The sequence below is a fragment of the Lepidochelys olivacea genome, assembly GCF_965140295.1.
Source record: "Lepidochelys olivacea isolate rLepOli2 genome assembly, chromosome: 2".
Taxonomy (NCBI): Eukaryota; Metazoa; Chordata; order Testudines; family Cheloniidae; genus Lepidochelys; species Lepidochelys olivacea.
This window is the reverse complement of record NC_140412.1, coordinates 52,243,699-52,269,961: the sequence shown is the minus strand read 5'-3', so window position 1 is coordinate 52,269,961 and position 26,263 is coordinate 52,243,699. Positions and strand designations below refer to the sequence as shown.

Genomic DNA, 26,263 nt, shown 5'->3' with positions numbered 1-26,263 from the left:
AGAGGGAAGGTAGCAGGAGCTTGTAAGGAGGATCATGCTGCATAGGCTCCACTCACCTGTAAATTTCAGGCCTGGTTTCATTGTGCATTTGCTCCCCCCCCCTTGAGTAGACCCCAACAGAGCATTTTTGCTCATAGTAATTAATGGTTCATTGTCAAAGTGGGATAGGCACAACATGAAGTTCCACAGGGATCCATTCTTGGTTCACTACTGTTCAGTGTTTTCATTCATTCATTTTACAGGGCACATTAGAGTACACTAATCAAATGAGAGAGATGCAAAACTGGGACAGATTGCAAATACTTTAGAGGATAGAAATAAAAATCCAATTTGTTATTGATAAAGGTGAGAAATAGTCTGAAATAAAAGCAAGACTCACTAAATAAGCATGAGGTAGTTGGGGCAGGAAAGAGTAGTCAGGCACTAATGCAGAAAGGAAGAATATTAGCTCTGGGAGCAATATGGGCTAGGCAATGTTAACAGAAAACAACCTCCAGGTTGGAGTAGATGATACAATGCATCAACTCTGGCAGAACAGAGGCAAGGACATTATTGGGTTGTAATCCATCTATATAGTTGACTCTGCTCTGATTTCAATTTGCATGCTACACCCATTGACGACAGCACAAACAAAAAAATCCACAATTCAGTGCTTATGAATGGAACCACTGCCAGCTGGTTTTTGTTGTATTAGAATCAGAATGTTTGAAATAACGGTATAGAAGGGTATTTGAGCTTGAAAAGAACCATACAAAAAAGTGAATTTTAGAGAAACAAAGAGGTAAAAAATTAGCTACTGGTGATGTTCAAGATGACTTTGTGTTGCTGAACTCCAAAAGGAATTACTTTTGTATTTCTATCAGTGGTGTAACTACATTGAAGTCCCATATTGTATGCTATGTGGATTTACATAAGGTGATACTAAGTATTTGCTCCACAAAATTGCATTTTTTGTTTAGCTGCATCTGACTATTACAGGGAAACCTTAGTCAGTACATTTCAAATGCATTGTATGAATAATTGATTTAAAAACCTACTGTGTCAATCCACATAAGTATCTGAGAGGTACCAACTGGAAGTGTGCTTAAAGGGAATAGAGGCTACACACAAGATACGGCAATTAAAGCCCAGTTTATAAGAACAGAGGCATACAGCAGAACCTCAGAGTTACAAACACCTTGGGAATGGAGGTTGTTCATAACTCTAAACAAAACGTTATGGTTGTTCTTTCAAAAGTTACAACCAAACATTGGCTTAATACATGTTTGAAACTTTCCTACGCAGAAGAAAAATGCTGCTTTTAACCATCTTGATTTAAATGAAACAAGCACAGACAGTTTCTTTGCCTTGTCAAATCTTTTTTATAAACTTTCCCTTAATTTTTTTTGTAGTTTATGTTTAACACAGTACTGTACTGTATTTTCCCTTTCTTTTTGGTCTCTGCTGCTGCCTGAGTATTTCTGATTCCAGATGAGGTGTGTGCGGCTGACTGGTCAGTTCGTAACTCTGGTATTCTACTTTACTACAATCTTTACGGAGGGCAGGGCAAAACAAAATCACCCACAAATCTGGACCCTCCCATTTAACTGCTTTGTAAAATTTTTGTATTTAGGCTTATATTCATTAAACGAGTAAAGGCAGACAGAAAATTAACATAGGTGGAGAATTTTAAAACAGAGTTGTCTAAATGATCAGCGAAATTCAAGATATTTTTAAAAACATTTGTAATCCTAAAACCAATACTATTTTAGTCCATTTAGTTCAGACCTGTTTTTTAAACATGTAAGTGATTGCTGGGATTTGATGACAAGTTATCAAAAAAGATAAGTAATTTTAAATGTACCAGAAGTCAGTAATTGTATTGAATTCTCTGGATGCCTTAAAGGCTATCCCAGTAGGATATTCAAACTCTTTAATCACTTTTTATTTTACCTTCAGTAGAAGTACAGTAAGTTTCCCGATATGTTGTGCAGCATTCCTACATTTTCATGCAGACATTAAATTTTGGTACAAAGATGACTGAGTTTAGACTAGAAGTTGAACAACTGTATGACATAAATAAGACACTGCCGATCTGTCTTTCAGATAGATTTTTATACTTTTCTCTCACAAGGCACTGAAAATCTTTCTACCAAACAGATAAAGAAAGTTGATGTGATGTCTGTAGTTTTATTTCCCCAGAAGGGTTCATACAGTTCTACATAAAGATTATATATACAGCCTGAAATACAAAGTTAGCTTTGAAAACTCCAGCACACAGACACTGCATATTAACAGCATTAAACAAAGGAGTGAGTGAAATGGGGTGGTTGGGGGTGGGGAGAAGGGGGAGCATTCTTCCCACTAGAAAAGCAGAAGAAAACAAGGCACTTTCAGTAAATAAGTACAGAACAGAAACAAGCTGTATGAAAGATTTCATAAAGCTTACCCAGAGTACTACAGCTAACTTCCGTAGCAATGAACAAGTAAAATACAAAAAGGCATAACATAATCCTCTCCCTCCCTGCAACTCCCCTTTCTCAAAAGAAATTAGCCAATTGAACTTGGCACAAACGAGTTAATTATTATAAAGTGCATCACCTGGCTTAATACATTTTGAAAAATAGGCTATAGAATGTTTTGTAGCAATATTCCCATGTGTACAATATATCGAAACAAAAATACATTGAAACTAGATTCAACCTAATTATGAATGTGAAGAAAAAATATGGCTTTTTATTTATTTATTTATTTTTACAAATCATTCAGTCATCTCCATATAATCTAGATTATGTTTAAAAAAACCCAAAGTATGTATGCATTAGCAAGAAGGTAAGAGGTAGTGTTCTGGATAAAAGGCAACATTGCTGATTTTATCATTAAGTGGGAGTGTGACAAAGGTGTAGGATTATAAAGATGCATTACTGAACTAAATCAATTATTACAACATGCTACAACGGGATGAACATACACCATGTGTTGTGTTTCCATGGCTCACTTCTTTCAGCAACTACTACAAGTTTGTTTTATTAAAATGTCCATTGATAATCTCATTTCATAAATCCTTTTCTTTTGTCACTGCAAGTCTTATTTTATTGCATTAAAACTCCAGAGAAATTTTCATTTAGAACTTTAAAAACATAGTAGCTCCTATAGTCTTATTAAACCCAACTTGTGTTCATCTTTATTTCAATGAGCATTAATTTATGGCTATTTAAGAATGTGAAAAAACAAACAAACAGATGAACACATTAAATGTATCACATCTGTAGCAACATGCAATACGTAACACATCACATGTGACTGGTGACTACATATACGTAGCTTTAGCTAGCAAATCATCATGATCTTCTGTGTTCAGTACTTAAGAATCTAGGCATAGCTGAATTTAGCCCTAATTAGATTGTATAATATATTAAATATATAAAGGCTGGATAAAAACTGAATCAAAGCAGCAATGAGTATATTTCCTATGTGAATAATTTGTAAGGATTTGTTTATGTAAACAATCAATGTGTGCATTGTTGGTCTTTGCTGTAAATTCTTTACAGCTATGCATGCTTTTACCTATGAATAGTCTGTCCCAAGCATTATGAAACTTTTGAAGGTAATGACAGCTGCTGTTAATTTATTCCTCATCATCAGCAGTATATGCTACTTCAGCAACTTCAATTTCTGGTACAGAGTTTTCAGCCAATAAGCCACTCCAGCATGTCTGATTATTCTCTTTATCAGAGCTGCAACAACAGATCAATAAGTCAGTCATACAGAAACCAGTTTGTTGCTCTGTATTAATTTCATGCCTCTCATCTGCAAAACATTTGCAAAACTAGGTAACTACTACTCACTGCAAGTCTACAACCTCCTCTTCTCCAAGGTCCATATCAAATACATTGTACAGCTGCTAATATTGTGCAGTAAACAGTTTTGTGCTACACAGATGAGTAGTATGTCTATACAGTCAAGTACTTAATGTATTTTAAGTTAAAAAATAAAGTTGCATTTACCAGCTGTCATCTCCCAAGGCACCCTGATCTGCTTCTATTGCAGAAGACTCCACCTCACCACTGCACTCACTTTCTTCTCCTGACATTCTGCGTGTTTTCCCATTTCCTAAAGACAAATCCCTACAGCAAATTCAAGAGAGACATTTATGTAGAATATAACCAATATATTTGACAAAACATTCAGTAGTGAATCAGCACTTGAAGAGCCACTAATGCTTCATTTTAAATGAGACATTTTGTTTAGAAACAACTATCATTCCCCCTACTTACCCCTCTTGTTTCTTTTTTTATTAGAAAGTTCCATAGTTTACGCAGGATCTTTGTTTTGGAGCAGCTCATCAGCTCCAGCTGCTTATTCCTCACCTGAAGCTAATCCTCTGTCCTTCATATCACAAAATGATTCTGATGCCCCAAACAGAGGACTGTGATTTCAGGTAAGAGATCAGCAGCGAATGCAGATGAATGTTAAACAATATTTCTTAAGGCTCTACTTCATCGGTTCCAAGGCCAGAAGGGATCATTGTGATCATCTAGTCTGACCTCCTGTACAACATAGGTCATAGAAAATTGCCAATGATAGAGAATAAGTGGTACTGGTGGATATAACAAACACACATTTTTTTTCACAAGTTTGCCTAAGTAGGATAGTGTTTCATTAACAATGAAACATAGAAAGGTAACAGGGTCTTTCCTGAAGCATGGTGGGACAAAAATTACTAGGTCAGTGGCAAGTTCCTGTACTACAGATCCTGGCTAAAAATGGGTATTTTGCCATGAGAATATGGATTGTCCCCAGAGCATATTACGTCCGTGAAATATATCTGGCACTTAATTGTAACATTAATGAAGTACAAAGCTGTTTGTTTTTTCATACTATTCATTAATTCCTTCTCATTCCTGCCTCCATCTCTTCTCTCCACCTCAGTCAAATTTATTCTTTTCCTGTCCAAACATACATCTCTGCCAATCCCTACTCCTACTACTTTTTTTAAAAAAGGTAAAGCTGCTTTCAAAGTAGAGTGTTCTGAAAAGAAGAAACTGTAGTTGGACGGGAAACATTTAAAATTTGTTTGAAAACAATCTTACGACAGTAGATCTTCAGACTGGTTGAAATTTAAGCTATAGAAAGCATAATATTTATAACTTTATTTATTGTGACTGGTGGCTTGTTTGTGAGTTTTCCTAATCTTTTTTGCAATAGCTGCAGTAACAGTTCCTCAAACTATTTTCTTATTGTGTTAATGACTAAATTCAAGTCATGCATCCAACACCATATTCATTGTTTTAGTGAACTTGTATATGCCATAGCACACATCCCTAGAGCTTTTCAAGCACCTAACATGGCTTTGAGGACTCATTCCTTTCCAAATAAAATTCCAGAATGATAGATTCAGCAGGTCTTGCAGAACTCTCAATATTTCAACATCATCTCCCCTGGGTCTGCTGCATACTTTAGCAGATATGCACAATAAAATTTTATTATGAAGCCTTGCCACTACTTTTTCTTTGATTTAAAGAGCTTTGAAACAGGACTACAAATTGTTTATCTGCTGCAGCATGCCAAGCACCTCAGAGCAACAAAGTTAAAACTACAAACACACATGAAATACAAGAGATGAAACCACAAGAACAGATCAAGCAATCATTTTGCCATGTCAAAGGCTTTCAGATATAGGGGAACTTTAAAACTTCTAAAGCGAGCCAAATAAACCACCATTCTCACTTCCAGGAAGGCATTCCACACACCAAGGACTGCAGAGGCAAAGTTCGGACTGTACTTAACCTTCTTACCTGTTTTCACTGATCTTAGAGGAGGTGGAACAGTATGATTGGCAAAATGATTTAAAAAACAAACACAGAACATTTCCTTAGCTAGCCCCTCAACATATGAGAAAGCATTATTTAAAACGCTGCCTTCTGCACAGCCACTTGACTGATGTATCTGGATAGCTACTAACATCAGTCTGTGAAATTCTGAAAATACTGAAGCCACAACATACCTAATTCTCTTCTCTACAGTATCTATATGAAGTTGTTTTTCACTTAATAATTTCTTCAATGATTCCACTTCCCTTTGTTTTTCAATAAGTTCTTTTTGGAGACGGTAATTAGTTTCCTCCAGAGTTTCACAAAAAGCCTAAAAGAAAATTTCAAGGTTATTTGCCAGTAACCCTAGTGGACTGAGTTTACGGCTTTTCTTTTAAAAATGTACAATAGTTACAGGGTTATAGTTGCTTTTCTTTGTATTGATCCCCTGAAGAGCTGTCTAATGAATTTTAAAAGTTGTAGTTTTGTCTTTAATAAAAAGATGTAACTGGCTTTGAACCATTTATTACACCATACCACAACTGAAATACTTTTGCCATGTCACACCACTGACATTTACGTAACCAACTGCAAAATAAATACAGGATTGACAAAGTAGGCCCTCATCCTGAAAGTAATCCTTGCATGTATACCCTACTGAATTTCACAGTGAACTCTCTCCAGTTTTAATGTGTAAGGCTAAAGTATACTGCTATATAGCCATTTAATGCAGGATATGGTACAAGTCTTGGCATCTAGCCTACTGTTCTATTACTGTTAGCAGTAAGTCTGCCACCAGTAATGAGCACTTCTGATTTAATAATGTGTGTGTCCTCCTCACTAAATAATGAAACCATCCAACTCAGAGGTGAACTTTTTGGTTTATATTACATGCAGTTAACCATTGATTCACTGGACTTATTAAATGTGAACATTTTAGACAGGGCTATGCCCTATTAAAGTCAAAAGTAATATGGTTCATATTAGTGAAGTTACCTGTATGCTACAGTTAAGATAGTGTCAGCAATTCTATTGTTTTTCAGAGGTCTAAAAGTCACCTGTAAAAATATGTTTTGGGAAGATACTGTATTTTGCTTCAACATACAAGTCCATCGCTGAATAACAATTAATGAAATTGGTGGTAATATTTACAATTATATAGATTTGAAACAAAACACAATGTATCCCCAATTCAAAGATATTTCTATACATTAAAAGATATCTGACTTTACATTACTTCATGGTTTAAAAGTTAATTCATCTTATTGACTATAGTATAGTAAATTTACCTAGGCCATTAGAAACAAACTCCTATGGTATAGTAAATTTACCTAGGCCATTAGAAACAAATTGTCAGGTTAGCATGAGTTTTGTTCACACCTGTGCATAGCAGGAATAGTCTTCCAGAAAACACTTGACACCCAATTAAACCTTCACAATGAACATTTTCAGTGAACCCCTAACAATGACTCCAATTAAGCAGATGTTCCATTTCAGGAAGCCATTTATGTGGATTCTGTTGTATTTTGCAGAATGTCAGAGTATCCCGGGTTTAGAGATTGGTCATTATACATGTACAAGTAGTGTAAGAACATTTATACGAATTCCTTATAAAACTGTATGAACAGCTAGACTAATGCACCTAAATGTTTGTCACATAAATAGTCCACAAAGAAAGAAAAATGTACACACTGAATTAAGAGTCAACAAAGCAGCTGTTAATTGTGCTAAATGGGCACGTACTTTTTAAAAAAAATAACCCTGGAAAATATGGTATATGCATACCTGCTGCCCAAAGAAATTATTGAAATCTGCATGGGACTAAACACCAGTAAGTGTACTATACAAGTTGTTAGGCTGGTAAGGAGATGGATTAGTGCTACTAGAATCTAAGCTTGAGATACCTATCAGGAAAATATGTGTATGATTATTATTGCTATGAACAGAATGCTTGTTTAATTAGCGTGAACTAGTCATTCAACTAGTTTGCATTACTATAAATGGTTTGTTTTTACCTCAGAGTTTATAATCAAATAGTTAACATGAAAACTGATTTCACCATCTTCGAAATGAAAGTGTATACTATACAAAATGATACACTGAATCCTTGAAGATGTACACAATAATGTACCCAGAGAGAGATTGTCAGAAGTTGGGTTCCAGGTTTCTTTGGGTGGTAAAAGTGGGTCTGGCTGAAGGAGCTGCATCTACATTTTAGCTTCCACCAGCATTAATATGCATTCATTTGAACCAGTGAGATTCTTTTAAAATTCCCCAGTGCAGACATAGCTTTGGACAGCCATGCCTCAATTTGTTTATGGCTTTATAGGTCTAAACTTCAGACTGCATCCAGAAACAAATTGACAGTATAAATTACAATGCACCAAGATAATGTGCTCCCTGCAAAAAGCATTGCTGAAGTTTCCACTGAACTGAAATGCAAGCAAGGGAAGACTGCTGCCACAACAGACAGCTCAATCTGAATCAGAGTTATTTTATCTGCAAAGTAACTCAATGTGAGAAACATGCGATTCTTTTACTAAATGTAAATGGCGTGGATTAACCATCTGTTCACCACCTGAAATATTTCTGCTCATTGGGACTTTGCTGATGCTACTGTGAAGCCAGAAAACTAACTTGTACAACTATGACATACAATTGCAGTAACTTTATCCTGTAGTTTGTCATACTCTAAACTAGACCTTTGCCACTAACACTCTAGCTATCTTCTTACCCACTTCACCTGTGCCAACAACTAGTATACGGTAGTAACCCCTGAGGACAAAGCACATTTAGGGATCATTGTATCAATAGAAGAGGACAAAAGATTATTAATGGGCCCAGATCATTCAAAAATGGTTGGTCAGTTTTAAAATTAAGCACAAGCAGTTACTGCTTTCTGATTATGAATTAATGAAAGTCTACCCCAGCTATACAGGAAAAATGACAATATTCTGCCGATATTTTACAATATTCTAAAAACAAATATTATTATTGTTCTATATTCACTATTTGTTCTTGTCACATGATATTATATAGCACTTACCCTGCTCTCTTCTAGGCTATCAAATGGACCTGGTGGATCATCCAAACAAAGAAACTCTCTCACTGCAAGGCTTCACCAAAAAAACAAAATATATATATATATATATATTGAGCTGAGGTATAAAAGTAACATGCAACAATATCTAAAGATGAACACAACTGAAGGGTTTCTGCAAGTGACTAATGATTTTGTTAATGAAAGGAATCGATGCTTTCATATTATTCCCGCCAATATACATAAGTGTTTATATACTATTCTTTTTATGTCAGCCATGCTTGTGTGTTTAGCCAGTAACAGTACTTAACAGAGACTATATGAATTTCTCATAAGCTTTTACATCCATGCTTAAGTTATGAATTTAAAATATATAGGGGAGTTTAGTTTAAAATGAGGATTTCTGAGCTTCTTGAGAGAAATTGATCATTTTGATGACAATTGACTAGCTATTTCCCAGGCACCTTAAATATTTAACAGTAAAATTCTCCTGGTTACTAAATATTAAAAGATGAACTAAAATCACTACAGTACTATTTAGTAAGGGCTAGAACCTTCTAGGGATCTGTTCTTCAATTACATCAGTGGGGCTCTGCACAGACACAAGGATACACAAAGATAGATCTATTTGCAGGATCTTGGTTTAAAATCCCAATCCATTAACCAATACACAGTAAAAAAATTCCAGGTACCAAGTTTGGTGTTACCTGGATGAATTACATGTAAGTGGGACATGTTATGTCATTACTAAAACCTATATTTTATAGATGACATTTGTAACTAATACGAATTCATCTTTAGAAGCCAGACATTTCCTGTATCAGAAAACAGAACCTAGAAGTTCACACCAATAGATAATATAATGTCTGCATTCCTTTGTCTTAGTGTATGTAATTATTAATTTGAGTGCCGGGCATGCCCATTGCACTGCATAGCTTTTGTACATTTCTTGAAAAAATAAACATTTTAAAAAATATTAATATTAAATAAGTTAAATACTTTTTAAAAAAAACATTTCCTCAAATCTATCTCCTTCCTTGACTGGCCAAGACCTGACTTCTGGGGTTCTGGTTTACCCTGCTACAGATATCATCATCATCTTTAACTTGGATTAAAAACAATGTCAAGAAAGCAGACCCTTACACCCTTTAAGTGTCTAAAGCTAAAACTGGCACAGTAGAAACACAAGTCTAGGTCCCTAATTTCCTATTCCCCCCTTTACTCCCTACAGGTTGCATGCAGGGAATGCCATTTTCCCCTTCTCTCAACCACACCAAAATCTGAAACACAGGAACAGGTGTTCAGTGTTGTGGAAGAGCACATGTAAAACTTAATGGGAACAAGTTTTTTTCACCTACTTGTTTAATTAACCAACTTTAATTAAGACTGGCAACTAGAAATGCAGAAATACACTCTCCACCCTATGCTTAACCATTTATTTTGCTATTTTTTCTTCTTTCAGCTTTTCACTCTGCAGTCCACCAGTCTAGTGGAAAGAGACTGCTATACTCCATTTGATTGCTGGATTGTCGAGTATGTTCTTAAATGCTTTTTTCAACTCAGTTTTGAATGACCAGTTGATGGTGCTTCAACTTTCCTGTTCGAGAGACCTCTCCCTCTTTGGAATTATTTTTGCCAATATGAAGTTTAAATTCCCACTTGCCCTAATCGCCTCACTTTTTAATCACAGTAGGCAGCAGTACCCCTTACACCACCGTAAACAGTTCCTCTCTGGGAAATCAGTTGGCTGTTTTATAGATTAAGTGGAGGTTGGAGCCCATGTGAGAGACACAATATTGACTCTGAAGTTAAGACTGCATCCAGACTTTCATTACAGGCCTTAATTTTCAAGCCTCCATCCCATTCAAACTGTGACCAGTGTAAACTATTTGTCCAGAGTTTTCTGCAATTAAAATAGTTTTTCCTAAGAATTTTGAGTTTTAAATATTCACATAGTACTTGAAATCACTATGTAATCCTAACAATTGTGGCTGGATTCATAGATTCATAGATATTTAGGTCAGAAGGGACCATTATGATCATCTAGTCTGACCTCCTGCACAATGCAGGCCACAGAATTTCACCCACCACACCTAAAAAAGACCTCACACCTATATCTGTGCTATTGAAGTCCTCAAATTGTAGTTTGAAGACCTCAAGGAGCAGAGAATCCTCCAGCAAGTGACCCGTGCCCCATGCTACAGAGGAAGGCGAAAAACCTCCAGGGCCTTCCAATCTGCCCTGGAGGAAAATTCCTTCCCGACCCCAAATATGGCGATCAGCTAAACCCTGAGCATATGGGCAAGATTCATCAGCCAGATACTACAGAAAATTCTTTCCCGGGTAACTTGGATCTTACCCCATCTAAAAACCCATCACAGGCCATTGGGCCTATTTACCATGAATATTTAATTACCAAAACCATGTTATCCCATCATACCATCTCCTCCATAAACTTATCGAGTTTAATCTTAAAGCAAGATAGATCTTTTGCCCCCACTACTTCCCTCGGAAGGCTATTCCAAAACTTCACTCCTCTGATGGTTAGAAACCTTCGTCTAATTTCTAATCTAAATTTCCTAGTGGCCAGTTTATATCCATTTGTTCTTGTGTCCACATTGGTATTGAGTTTAAATAATTCCTCTCCCTCTCTGGTATTTATCCCTCTGATATATTTATAGAGAGCAATCATATCTCCCCTCAACCTTCTTTTAGTTAGGCTAAACAAGCCAAGCTCCCTGAGTCTCCTTTCATAAGACAAATTTTCCATTCCTCGGATCATCCTAGTAGCCCTTCTCTGTACCTGTTCCAGTTTGAATTCATCCTTCTTAAACATGGGAGACCAGAACTGCACACAGTATTCCAGGTGAGGTCTCACCAGTGCCTTATATAACGGTACTAAAACCTCCTTATCCCTACTGGAAATACCTCTCCTGATGCATCCCAAGACGACATTAGCTTTTTTCACAGCCATATCACATTGGCAGCTCATAGTCAACCTATGATCAACCAATACTCCAAGGTCCTTTTCCTCCTCCGTTACTTCTAGTTGATGCGTCCCTAGCTTATAACTAAAATTCTTGTTATTAATCCCTAAATGCATGACCTTACACTTCTCACTATTAAATTTCATCCTATTCCTATTACTCCAGTTTACAAGGTCATCCAGATCCTCCTGTAGGGTATCCCTGTCCTTCTCTAAATTAGCAATACCTCCCAGCTTTGTATCATCTGCAAACTTTATTAGCACACTCCCACTTTTTGTGCCCAGGTCAGTAATAAAAAGATTAAATAAGATTGGTCCCAAAACTGATCCTTGAGGAACTCCACTGGTAACCTCCCTCCAACTTGACAGTTCACCTTTCAGTAGAACCCGTTGTAGTCTCCCCTTTAACCAATTCCCTATCCACCTTTCAATTTTCCTATTGATGCCCATCTTATCCAATTTAATTAATAATTCCCCATGTGGCACAGTATCAAACGCCTTACTAAAATCTAAATAAATTAGATCCACTGCGTTTCCTTTATCTAAAAAATCTGTTACTCTCTCAAAGAAGGAAATCAGGTTGGTTTGGCACGATCTACCTTTTGTAAAACCATGTTGTATTTTGTCCCATTTACCATTGACTTCAATGTCCTTAACTACCTTCTCCTTCAAAATTTTTTCCAAGACCTTGCATACTACAGATGTCAAACTAACAGGCCTATAATTACTTGGATCACTTTTTTTCCCTTTCTTAAAAATAGGAACTATGTTAGCAATTCTCCAATCATATGGTACAACCCCTGAATTTACAGATTCATTAAAAATTCTTGCTAATGGGCTTGCAATTTCTTGTGCCAATTCTTTTAATATTCTTGGATGAAGATTATCTGGGCCCCCCGATTTAGCCCCATTAAGCTGTTCGAGTTTCGCTTCTACCTCAGATATGGTGATGTCTACCTCCATATCCTCATTCCCATTTATCATGCTACCATTATCCCTAAGATCCTCTTTAGTCTTATTAAAGACTGAGGCAAAGTATTTGTTTAGATATTGGGCCATGCCTAGATTATCCTTGACCTCCACTCCATCCTCAGTTTTTAGCGGTCCCACTTCTTCTTTCTTTGTTTTCTTCCTATTTATATGACTATAGAACCTTTTATTATTGGTTTTAATTCCCTTTGCAAGGTCCAACTCTACTTGACTTTTAGCCTGTCTCACTTTATCCCTACATATTCTGACCTCAATAAGGTAGCTTTCCTTACTGATCCCTCCCTTCTTCCACTCCCTATATGCTTTCTGCTTTTTCTTAATTACCTCTCTAAGATGCTTGCTCATCCAGCTTGGTCTACAACTCCTGCCTATGAATTTTTTCCCCTTTCTTGGGATGCAGGCTTCCGATAGCTTCTGCAGCTTTAATTTAAAATAATCCCAGGCCTCCTCTACCTTTAAACCCATAAATTCTTCAGTCCAATCCACTTTCCTAACTAATTTCCTTAATTTTTGAGAGTCAGCCCTTTTGAAATCAAAAACCCTAGTTGCAGATTTATTTTTGTTAATCCTTCCATTCAGTTTGAACTGAATTAGCTCATGATCACTTGAGCCAAGATTATCCCCTACAACCATTTCCTCTATGAGATCCTCATTACTCGCCAAGACCAAATCTAAAATGGCATCCCCTCTAGTCGGTTCAGCAACTACTTGTTGAAGGAATCCATCAGCTATCGCATCTAGGAAAATCTGAGCCCTATTATTATTACTAGCACTCATCCTCCAGTCTATATCTGGGAAGTTAAAGTCTCCCATGATCACACAGTTTCCATTAGTATTTACTTTATTAAAAACATTAAAAAGGGCTTTATCCATATCCAAATTAGATCCCGGCGGTCTATAGCACACCCCAAGCACTATCCCAGGGGAGGCTCTAATAGTTTTCTTCCCCAATTTAATTATTGCCCAGACAGACTCAGTCATATCCATTTCATCGCTTCTTATTTCTTTACATTCTATCTCATCATTGATATAGAGTGCTACTCCACCACCTTTACCTTTTTTTCGGTCTTTCCTAAACAGCACATACCCTTCAATACCTGTAGCCCAGTCATGACTACTATTCCACCAGGTCTCTGTTATACCTATAATATCTGGTTTCACTTCCTGCACCAGTAACTCTAGTTCCTCCATTTTGTTACCTAGGCTCCTTGCATTAGTGTACAAACATCTTAATTTTTGCTGTTTGGCCTCACTCACATTCTGTACCCTATTAGGCACGGTTATTTTACTACCAGTATAACCTATTAGACTTGTATCTACACTGCCCTTCCTCCTACCTACAGCTGTATCCACTCTTACTTCATTTTCTTTCCACTCTATGCTAAATTCTGGCGTGGAGATTACCTGGACATCTCCCAACCATCTCCCCCAAATTCCTAGTTTAAAGCTCTCTTAATCAGTTGTGCCAGCCTCCATCCTAGAAGTCTATTTCCTTCCCTACTCAGATGAAGTCCATCCCGAGAGAACTGTCCTCTATCCATGAATGCCTCCCAATGGCCATACATCCCAAAGCCCTCCTTATAGCACCACTGCCTAAGCCATCTATTGATAGTCATAATCTTGTCACACCTTTGTTGCCCTTCTCTAGGAACAGGCAGAATCCCACTAAAGATCACCTGAGCCTCAATTTCCTTAAGCGTCCTCCCCAGCCTAACATAGTCTCCCTTAATACTTTCCAGTGAGAATCTAGCCGTATCATTTGTTCCCACATGAAGGATAATTAGGGGATTCTTTCCCGCTCCCTTTAGAATCCTTTTTAACCTCAGGTCTACATCCCATATCTTAGCACCTGGAAGACAGCACACCCTCCTATTTTCTGGATCAGCTCTGGTTACAGGCCTATCTATTCTTCTCAATAAAGAGTCCCCAATCACATAGACCTGCCTTTTCCTAGTGACGGTGCTATTCTCCAGTCTATCCCCTGTTCCCTCTGGCTGCAAGTTTTTTCCATTCCCATTCTCCCTTGTAATCCTTTTTAACCCATCCTGTATCCTCCTGGGGCTCATATTTGGTGTAATCTCCATTAACTCTTCCCCTTTTCCTATAGGACTAACCGCTCTTCTCTTCTTCCTTGCCCTGTCACCTTCAGTGACTACCTGCTGAGCCCCTTCTTCATTTTCCAACTCTGCAAACCTATTCTGAAGCTCTATTTCTCCTTCACTAGCCCGTCTTTTCCTCTGCCTAGTTCTTTTAGTCACATGCCTCCACTGACCACTTTCCTCACCCAGTCTCCCCTCAGAATTCCCTAGTCCTGCTTCCATCTGCAAGTCTGAGCTTTTCCCTTCAGATACCTCATGTCTTTGCTCCATAATCTGCTCAAACCCCTTCCTAAACTCTACCAGACTTTCCACCTGCATCTCCAAACCTCTGATCTTTTCCTCCATCAGCTCTATCAGACGGCATTTCATGCAGACAAAACTCTTACCAGGTGCCCCCTCCAGGATCATGTACATACCACAGCTTCCACATCCAGTCATCTTCATTGTGTCATCTGCTACATGGGTCACTCCCACTGCCACCTCTGAATCTGTCATAGCCTTCCCACCTAAATCCTGTTAATCTGGGAAACACAAACCACACCAAAACACCACCACCCACAGCAAAACCAAACCCCACACAAGCACCACAAGACAAACTCCCCTTTCAAACTCCCACTCAAACTCCCCTGTTTACAGCTCTGTTTGCTAGCTCCTGTGCTGCTGCAGCTGTCTGTGCTGCTGCCTGACTGGCTGCTACCTTTATAGGACCCCTAGTCAGTGAAGCCCCGCCCCCTAATCAGGGCTCAGCTTCTCTCCCAGCACAAAGCCCCTACAAGCCTCTACACATACAAATACTACCAATACAAAGCCAAACAAACACAAATACCTTCTCCTCCAACAGAACTCCCACTCAAACTCCCCTGTTTACAGCTCTGTTTGCTAGCTCCTGTGCTGCTGCAGCTGTCTGTGCTGCTGCCTGACTGGCTGCTACCTTTATAGGACCCCTAGTCAGTGAAGCCCCGCCCCCTAATCAGGGCTCAGCTTCTCTCCCAGCACAAAGCCCCTACAAGCCTCTACACATACAAATACTACCAATACAAAGCCAAACAAACACAAATACCTTCTCCTCCAACAGAACTCCCACTCAAACTCCCCTGTTTACAGCTCTGTTTGCTAGCTCCTGTGCTGCTGCAGCTGTCTGTGCTGCTGCCTGACTGGCTGCTACCTTTATAGGACCCCTAGTCAGTGAAGCCCCGCCCCCTAATCAGGGCTCAGCTTCTCTCCCAGCACAAAGCCCCTACAAGCCTCTACACATACAAATACTACCAATACAAAGCCAAACAAACACAAATACCTTCTCCTCCAACAGAACTCCCACTCAAACTCCCCTGTTTACAGCTCTGTTTGCTAGCTCCTGTGCTGCTGCAGCTGTCTGTGCTGCTGCCTGACTGGCTGCTACCTTTATAGGACCCCTAGTCAGTGAAGCCCCGCCCCCTAATCAGGGCTCAGCTTCTCTCCCAGCACAAAGCCCCTACAAGCCTCTACACATACAAATACTACCAATACAAAGCCAAACAAACACAAATACCTTCTCCTCCAACAGAACTCCCACTCAAACTCCCCTGTTTACAGCTCTGTTTGCTAGCTCCTGTGCTGCTGCAGCTGTCTGTGCTGCTGCCTGACTGGCTGCTACCTTTATAGGACCCCTAGTCAGTGAAGCCCCGCCCCCTAATCAGGGCTCAGCTTCTCTCCCAGCACAAAGCCCCTACAAGCCTCTACACATACAAATACTACCAATACAAAGCCAAACAAACACAAATACCTTCTCCTCCAACAGAACTCCCACTCAAACTCCCCTGTTTACAGCTCTGTTTGCTAGCTCCTGTGCTGCTGCAGCTGTCTGTGCTGCTGCCTGACTGGCTGCTACCTTTATAGGACCCCTAGTCAGTGAAGCCCCGCCCCCTAATCAGGGCTCAGCTTCTCTCCCAGCACAAAGCCCCTACAAGCCTCTACACATACAAATACTACCAATACAAAGCCAAACAAACACAAATACCTTCTCCTCCAACAGAACTCCCACTCAAACTCCCCTGTTTACAGCTCTGTTTGCTAGCTCCTGTGCTGCTGCAGCTGTCTGTGCTGCTGCCTGACTGGCTGCTACCTTTATAGGACCCCTAGTCAGTGAAGCCCCGCCCCCTAATCAGGGCTCAGCTTCTCTCCCAGCACAAAGCCCCTACAAGCCTCTACACATACAAATACTACCAATACAAAGCCAAACAAACACAAATACCTTCTCCTCCAACAGAACTCCCACTCAAACTCCCCTGTTTACAGCTCTGTTTGCTAGCTCCTGTGCTGCTGCAGCTGTCTGTGCTGCTGCCTGACTGGCTGCTACCTTTATAGGACCCCTAGTCAGTGAAGCCCCGCCCCCTAATCAGGGCTCAGCTTCTCTCCCAGCACAAAGCCCCTACAAGCCTCTACACATACAAATACTACCAATACAAAGCCAAACAAACACAAATACCTTCTCCTCCAACAGAACTCCCACTCAAACTCCCCTGTTTACAGCTCTGTTTGCTAGCTCCTGTGCTGCTGCAGCTGTCTGTGCTGCTGCCTGACTGGCTGCTACCTTTATAGGACCCCTAGTCAGTGAAGCCCCGCCCCCTAATCAGGGCTCAGCTTCTCTCCCAGCACAAAGCCCCTACAAGCCTCTACACATACAAATACTACCAATACAAAGCCAAACAAACACAAATACCTTCTCCTCCAACAGAACTCCCACTCAAACTCCCCTGTTTACAGCTCTGTTTGCTAGCTCCTGTGCTGCTGCAGCTGTCTGTGCTGCTGCCTGACTGGCTGCTACCTTTATAGGACCCCTAGTCAGTGAAGCCCCGCCCCCTAATCAGGGCTCAGCTTCTCTCCCAGCACAAAGCCCCTACAAGCCTCTACACATACAAATACTACCAATACAAAGCCAAACAAACACAAATACCTTCTCCTCCAACAGAACTCCCACTCAAACTCCCCTGTTTACAGCTCTGTTTGCTAGCTCCTGTGCTGCTGCAGCTGTCTGTGCTGCTGCCTGACTGGCTGCTACCTTTATAGGACCCCTAGTCAGTGAAGCCCCGCCCCCTAATCAGGGCTCAGCTTCTCTCCCAGCACAAAGCCCCTACAAGCCTCTACACATACAAATACTACCAATACAAAGCCAAACAAACACAAATACCTTCTCCTCCAACAGAACTCCCACTCAAACTCCCCTGTTTACAGCTCTGTTTGCTAGCTCCTGTGCTGCTGCAGCTGTCTGTGCTGCTGCCTGACTGGCTGCTACCTTTATAGGACCCCTAGTCAGTGAAGCCCCGCCCCCTAATCAGGGCTCAGCTTCTCTCCCAGCACAAAGCCCCTACAAGCCTCTACACATACAAATACTACCAATACAAAGCCAAACAAACACAAATACCTTCTCCTCCAACAGAACTCCCACTCAAACTCCCCTGTTTACAGCTCTGTTTGCTAGCTCCTGTGCTGCTGCAGCTGTCTGTGCTGCTGCCTGACTGGCTGCTACCTTTATAGGACCCCTAGTCAGTGAAGCCCCGCCCCCTAATCAGGGCTCAGCTTCTCTCCCAGCACAAAGCCCCTACAAGCCTCTACACATACAAATACTACCAATACAAAGCCAAACAAACACAAATACCTTCTCCTCCAACAGAACTCCCACTCAAACTCCCCTGTTTACAGCTCTGTTTGCTAGCTCCTGTGCTGCTGCAGCTGTCTGTGCTGCTGCCTGACTGGCTGCTACCTTTATAGGACCCCTAGTCAGTGAAGCCCCGCCCCCTAATCAGGGCTCAGCTTCTCTCCCAGCACAAAGCCCCTACAAGCCTCTACACATACAAATACTACCAATACAAAGCCAAACAAACACAAATACCTTCTCCTCCAACAGAACTCCCACTCAAACTCCCCTGTTTACAGCTCTGTTTGCTAGCTCCTGTGCTGCTGCAGCTGTCTGTGCTGCTGCCTGACTGGCTGCTACCTTTATAGGACCCCTAGTCAGTGAAGCCCCGCCCCCTAATCAGGGCTCAGCTTCTCTCCCAGCACAAAGCCCCTACAAGCCTCTACACATACAAATACTACCAATACAAAGCCAAACAAACACAAATACCTTCTCCTCCAACAGAACTCCCACTCAAACTCCCCTGTTTACAGCTCTGTTTGCTAGCTCCTGTGCTGCTGCAGCTGTCTGTGCTGCTGCCTGACTGGCTGCTACCTTTATAGGACCCCTAGTCAGTGAAGCCCCGCCCCCTAATCAGGGCTCAGCTTCTCTCCCAGCACAAAGCCCCTACAAGCCTCTACACATACAAATACTACCAATACAAAGCCAAACAAACACAAATACCTTCTCCTCCAACAGAACTCCCACTCAAACTCCCCTGTTTACAGCTCTGTTTGCTAGCTCCTGTGCTGCTGCAGCTGTCTGTGCTGCTGCCTGACTGGCTGCTACCTTTATAGGACCCCTAGTCAGTGAAGCCCCGCCCCCTAATCAGGGCTCAGCTTCTCTCCCAGCACAAAGCCCCTACAAGCCTCTACACATACAAATACTACCAATACAAAGCCAAACAAACACAAATACCTTCTCCTCCAACAGAACTCCCACTCAAACTCCCCTGTTTACAGCTCTGTTTGCTAGCTCCTGTGCTGCTGCAGCTGTCTGTGCTGCTGCCTGACTGGCTGCTACCTTTATAGGACCCCTAGTCAGTGAAGCCCCGCCCCCTAATCAGGGCTCAGCTTCTCTCCCAGCACAAAGCCCCTACAAGCCTCTACACATACAAATACTACCAATACAAAGCCAAACAAACACAAATACCTTCTCCTCCAACAGAACTCCCACTCAAACTCCCCTGTTTACAGCTCTGTTTGCTAGCTCCTGTGCTGCTGCAGCTGTCTGTGCTGCTGCCTGACTGGCTGCTACCTTTATAGGACCCCTAGTCAGTGAAGCCCCGCCCCCTAATCAGGGCTCAGCTTCTCTCCCAGCACAAAGCCCCTACAAGCCTCTACACATACAAATACTACCAATACAAAGCCAAACAAACACAAATACCTTCTCCTCCAACAGAACTCCCACTCAAACTCCCCTGTTTACAGCTCTGTTTGCTAGCTCCTGTGCTGCTGCAGCTGTCTGTGCTGCTGCCTGACTGGCTGCTACCTTTATAGGACCCCTAGTCAGTGAAGCCCCGCCCCCTAATCAGGGCTCAGCTTCTCTCCCAGCACAAAGCCCCTACAAGCCTCTACACATACAAATACTACCAATACAAAGCCAAACAAACACAAATACCTTCTCCTCCAACAGAACTCCCACTCAAACTCCCCTGTTTACAGCTCTGTTTGCTAGCTCCTGTGCTGCTGCAGCTGTCTGTGCTGCTGCCTGACTGGCTGCTACCTTTATAGGACCCCTAGTCAGTGAAGCCCCGCCCCCTAATCAGGGCTCAGCTTCTCTCCCAGCACAAAGCCCCTACAAGCCTCTACACATACAAATACTACCAATACAAAGCCAAACAAACACAAATACCTTCTCCTCCAACAGAACTCCCACTCAAACTCCCCTGTTTACAGCTCTGTTTGCTAGCTCCTGTGCTGCTGCAGCTGTCTGTGCTGCTGCCTGACTGGCTGCTACCTTTATAGGACCCCTAGTCAGTGAAGCCCCGCCCCCTAATCAGGGCTCAGCTTCTCTCCCAGCACAAAGCCCCTACAAGCCTCTACACATACAAATACTACCAATACAAAGCCAAACAAACACAAATACCTTCTCCTCCAACAGAACTCCCACTCAAACTCCCCTGTTTACAGCTCTGTTTGCTAGCTCCTGTGCTGCTGCAGCTGTCTGTGCTGCTGCCTGACTGGCTGCTACCTTTATAGGACCCCTAGTCAGTGAAGCCCCGCCCCCTAATCAGGGCTCAGCTTCTCTCCCAGCACAAAGCCCCTACAAGCCTCTACACATACAAATACTACCAATACAAAGCCAAACAAACACAAATACCTTCTCCTCCAACAGAACTCCCACTCAAACTCCCCTGTTTACAGCTCTGTTTGCTAGCTCCTGTGCTGCTGCAGCTGTCTGTGCTGCTGCCTGACTGGCTGCTACCTTTATAGGACCCCTAGTCAGTGAAGCCCCGCCCCCTAATCAGGGCTCAGCTTCTCTCCCAGCACAAAGCCCCTACAAGCCTCTACACATACAAATACTACCAATACAAAGCCAAACAAACACAAATACCTTCTCCTCCAACAGAACTCCCACTCAAACTCCCCTGTTTACAGCTCTGTTTGCTAGCTCCTGTGCTGCTGCAGCTGTCTGTGCTGCTGCCTGACTGGCTGCTACCTTTATAGGACCCCTAGTCAGTGAAGCCCCGCCCCCTAATCAGGGCTCAGCTTCTCTCCCAGCACAAAGCCCCTACAAGCCTCTACACATACAAATACTACCAATACAAAGCCAAACAAACACAAATACCTTCTCCTCCAACAGAACTCCCACTCAAACTCCCCTGTTTACAGCTCTGTTTGCTAGCTCCTGTGCTGCTGCAGCTGTCTGATCTAATCCAACTGCTAATTTTAGATTTGCTCCAGCCATGACTGATTGGATTATAGAGTGATCTATTAATTTTCTAGAAAAAAAAACCAATCCAACACTTTTCACATGTAAAAATAGTTATTCAACCACAGAAAGTTGGGCCATATTGAAAAACAACCATATTAGAGCAATGTGTAAAATTTGTTTAGTTGACTGTTTAAACAGCTGACCCTCTTTTAATATGGTTCTATAGTCCATCTTTATCTGGTTGAACCATTCTTTTTATAAAATGTGAGCTGTGTTGAATGAGATTGCATATGGCTAATGCGGAAGAATTATTACATAAAAGCACGGCAGCTCACCATTGTCCTTTAATATCTTCACCCTTGATTTCAGAAAGTTCAGTCCAAATGTATTTTAAAGTATCTAGTTTCACATTATTTTGTTAGAAATCCTATTACACTACAAAATGTGGGATTAGAATAATGTGACAAATACTGTAAAGCTCTTCAGTGTGGAAAGAGGATAACCAAAAAGCGTAACAATTACATCTAAGTATTCAGTCTGCTATATAAATACTTCTATTTACAATAGGTCATATCAATTCCTTGGTGTCTCTGTAGAACAGCTTGTGGGAAGTCCTGTGATTTTCTACTGTAAATTATTTGGCAAATTAGAGTCAAGTACAATAATATACATTATGCATTTTTGCATTAACAGAAATTAAGAAATTAAAAGTTATGGCTACTATTTACTGTAACTCCCTTGGGAATGCATTTTAATTTGTATTACTATGGTGTTTAACTTTAATTTCACTGCCCCATCCCCCTTCCAAACAGGAACTTTAGGGAGAAAAGAGGAAGAAATGAGAGTCTCTTCCCCTTTCCTTTATCCCTACCCTTTCAGACCATAATGGGGAAGGGAGTTTCTCCTCTCAGATTGTGAGATAGAATCTTAGGACTGGAAGGGATTGTGAGAGGTCATCTAGCCAATCCCCTGCACTCATGGCAGGACTAAGTATTATCTAGACCGGGGTTCTCAAAATTCATTGCACTGCGATCCCCTTCTGACAACAAAAATGACTACACATCCCCAGGATGGGGGACCGAAGCCTGAGCCTGTCCAAGCCCCACCACCCTGGGCCAGGGGAGGGGGCACAGCCCAAGGGCTTTAGCCCCAGGCAGGGGGCCTGTAACCTGAGCCCTGCTGGCCAGGGCTGAAGCCTTCTGGCTTCAGCCCCATGTGGTGGGGTTCAGGCTTCAGACCCGGGCCGCAGCAAGTCTAAGCCAGTCCTGGTGACCCCATTAAAACCAGGTCATGACCCACGTGGGGTCCTTACCCAGAGTTTGAGAACCACGGATCTAGACCATCTCTGACAAGTGTTTGGAGATTTTTAAGAGTCGGCTAGACAATGATGGAGAGTCCACAACCTCCCAAGGCAATTTATTTCACAGCTTAACTGAAATGTGGCACCCAGAACTGGACACAGTACTCCAGCTGAGGCCTAACCAGTGCGGAGTAGAGCGGAAGAATTACTTCTTGTGTCTTGCTTATTACACTCCTGCTGATACATCCCAGAATGATCTTTGAGTTTCAGATCATTGAAGATTTCCTAGTTAAGCCAGGGTGGTCTCTTGCCATACTTCCTATCTTTCCTACACAGTGTGATAGTTTGCTTGTGCCCTTAATAATGTCTCTTTGAAAAACTGCAACTCTCTTTAACTGTTTATCCCCTTAGACTTGCTTCCCATTGGATCTTACCTACCAACTCTCTGAGTTTGCTAAAGTCTACCTTCTTGACATCTATTATCTTTATTGTGCTGTTTTCCTTCCTACCATTCCTTAGAATCATGAACTCTACCATTTCATGATCACTTTCACCTAAGTTGCCTTCCACTTTCAAATTCTCAACCAGTTCCTCCCTATTTGTCAAAACCAAATCTAGAACAGCTCTCCTTTTGTAGTTTTCGCCACCTTCTTAATCCCCCTGCATGGCCCTCTGCTTCTCCTACCACCTGTTACTACATGATTCCCTCTTCCCTCAGTCCTATTGCCTATCTATAAGAAGGCAAGAAGACAGAAACAGGCAGCAGTGCCAAGTGAAAGACAGAGCTGCATTATGCTGCATCTGGTGGGCAGGGGAGGCAGAGGAAGCAAACACATGTGTAAAGCTATCCTACAAATCTCAACAGCAGGAAACTGAGTGCCTCCCTTTAAGACTCCCCCTAGGGTAGGGTGGAGGGACAAGAGAGATGTTGCTGCTTCTGAAGAACAAAGCACAGCCTACTCAGCAGGTTAGGCTTCTTTCTCCCTCCTGCCCCATTACATGAATTTGCAGGAGTATGTTAAGTTTTGTAGGTAGAGATCTGGCTCTCCAATGCACCAGGAAAATGATCAGACAAGATGCATAGCTACTAAGTTTTTTGCTGCTCTATGTGACCTTTTATTCAAATTCAGACATAATTTGCATATTTGCAAACAACTTGCATACTACCATACATTTCAGCTTTAAATTATTGTGTGAATTTAGTGCTAGCGAAAGGCACCTCACAGCCCTAGCAAAAGAAGTTCTTGATCAGCAGGCAAGCTTCCCACACATGCTGCTTTGCCAGCATGCCTCAACCCTAATATGGCAGGGAAGGGAAAACAAAGAAAAGACTTCCTCTCAAAAGAACAAAGGTAGTTCAGTCTCCATGACCCACGCAGTTCTTGGCCTCTCAGCAAATCAGCACAATATGTGGTGGTGTGATGACAAAGCTAGAACAGAGATCCACAGACTCCTCCAAACAGCCATTCAAAGGTGGTAATTTTTAATCCCTGCTGAGCCAGGAAGGATTCAGACTGGTGACCTACTGATGAAAGGTTCCATAGCTTATTAGTAAGGCTGCAAGTTTGTCATGGCAGTCACAGATTCCGTGACTTTCTGCGACCTCAGCGACTTCTGCAGTGGCCGGTGTGCCTCGTTCAGGGGCAGGTCAGGCAGCCCCTCGCCAGACGCACCAGCCACTGTTGGGGCAGTCTCGGGACACCGGGCAACCCCCTCCCCCAACACCCAGCAACAGTGTTTGGGTGTGGGAGACGGCAGGGATGTGGTGAGGTGGGGTCTGGGCAGTGCTTACCTGGAGGGCTTCTTGAAGCAGCAACATCCCCCTCTCTCAGCTGCGAGGTGGAGACGTAGCCAGGCAGCTCTGCATGCTGCCTCCTCCCAGAGCGCTGGATTCGCAGCTCCGATTGACTGGGAACCGCGGCCAATGGGAGCTGCAGGGATGGAGCCTGCAGATGGTGGGAAAAGCTGGCTGGCCATGCCTCTGCCTAGAAGCTGAGTGAGGGGGATGTCGCTGCTTCTGGGGAGCCCCCCCAGGTAAGCGCCGTCCAGCGCCTGCCTTACCCCGTCCAGTGCCCCAACCTCCTACCCCCTCCCACACCGAAACTCTGCTGCTGTGGGGGCAGGGAGGAAAGAAGTGTGGAGCCAGGTAAGGAGCCTGACGGCCCCGCCAACCACCCCGGCCAGCACCAGAGTGGGTCCCGGGTTCCATGCCGCCGGCCACTCTCCCAGCACCTGGGCTGCCTTCCCCCAGCCCCACATTCAAGTTTCAGTCAGGGGTATATCGTAAAAGTCATGGATAGCTCACGGGCTGTGAATTTTTGTTTACTGCCCGTGACCTGTCAGACTTTTACTAAAAATATCCGTGACTAAAATGTAGCCTTACTTATTAGTAATGACATGAGGCAACAAGTCCCCCAATCAGTGTGAATGTTACACCTTCAAGAATAAGGCTTACTTTCTAGAAAAATAAGGTTATTAAATCAAATTCTAAACTTTTTGGAGCTTACAGGGGCAGGGTCTTCCAGGTTTTGGAGGCACAGGCAAGTTTTCTGACATTGACACACTCACTTCTTCAAACACACTCTAAAAGTACCACAACGCCACCCCTTCTTCAAAGGAAAGCTCCCATTAACCAAAATATGAACACTAATATGATAAAACATTAGCAAAATATTCAAATTCACTTCTAAATACGTTTTACAATACAAAACCATTCCAACTGTTACTCCTGGGAATGGCATTAACTTAGGAAGGGGTCATAATACACATTTTCTCCAACATGGGTCATCAGCAGGGTGTAAGCCCATGACCTTCAGATCCACAGTACAAATTTCTTCCATTTCAGCTATAGACAAACCTCTAGAAGAAGACATGTCACATGTGTAACTACTGGAAAACTCACTCTCGGACAATACTAGAATGTTAGGTATCAGGATTCCAGGTGTTGGGAGTAGAGTCATACCTCATTATTTGGCATATTCCTTCTGAAAGTCAGCATGGAAAAGTGGATCTGTCATATTTGAGACTGGATTTCTATTCCTGCTCTGCCTGATGTGATCTTGTGCAATTTCTCAGGTATCTTACATGTAATATGTGTGAATAATAATTACCACCCCTTTGATAGGGCATGAGATCTTGGTTAATGCTGGTCGTGAAGTGTGCTGAAACATTAACAGCAGTTGGTGCAAGAGCTGAGAAAACAACTCATGATCTCCTGGCTTGGGATACATTCCACTAGGCTACAGGATATTCTGTAGTGGAACATGTCTCTCTCTAAGATGCATGACAGGCCTATTAAATATGAGAGTCACTGTGAGATGTGAGGCCCTTGATAGAACTACAGATGCATGGCAGCAGAGTAAGGGCTTATCTACACTAGAAAGTTGTACCCATAACTATACGGGTATAGTTTAAGCAGTACAACACCCATAGTGTGGGCTGTTATATCAATATACAGGTGCTTTATACAGGTGTAGCTATTCCTTTACACTAGTATAACTGCAGGCACACTAGAGCTTTCCCTGGTG

General features: G+C 41.9%; 1 protein-coding gene across 7 annotated transcripts in view; it reads right to left on the bottom strand.

The window, feature by feature from the left end:
* Positions 1-1,856: 1,856 nt before the first annotated feature.
* Positions 1,857-26,263, bottom strand: part of SNX16 (sorting nexin 16) — a 41,512-nt gene continuing 17,105 nt past the window's right edge. For 6 of the 7 annotated variants that reach the window (XM_084620541.1, XM_084620542.1, XM_084620540.1 and 3 more), the window contains 4 exons: positions 8,839-8,908; positions 5,987-6,123; positions 3,987-4,106; positions 1,857-3,716 (listed from right to left, as the gene is read on the bottom strand). In XM_084620541.1, coding sequence (XP_084476667.1) covers positions 3,608-3,716; positions 3,987-4,106; positions 5,987-6,123; positions 8,839-8,908 — 436 coding nt within the window. In that variant the 3' untranslated portion in view covers positions 1,857-3,607. The remainder of the gene's footprint in view (positions 3,717-3,986; positions 4,107-5,986; positions 6,124-8,838; positions 8,909-26,263) is intronic. The other variant, XM_084620546.1, reaches the window with a different exon arrangement.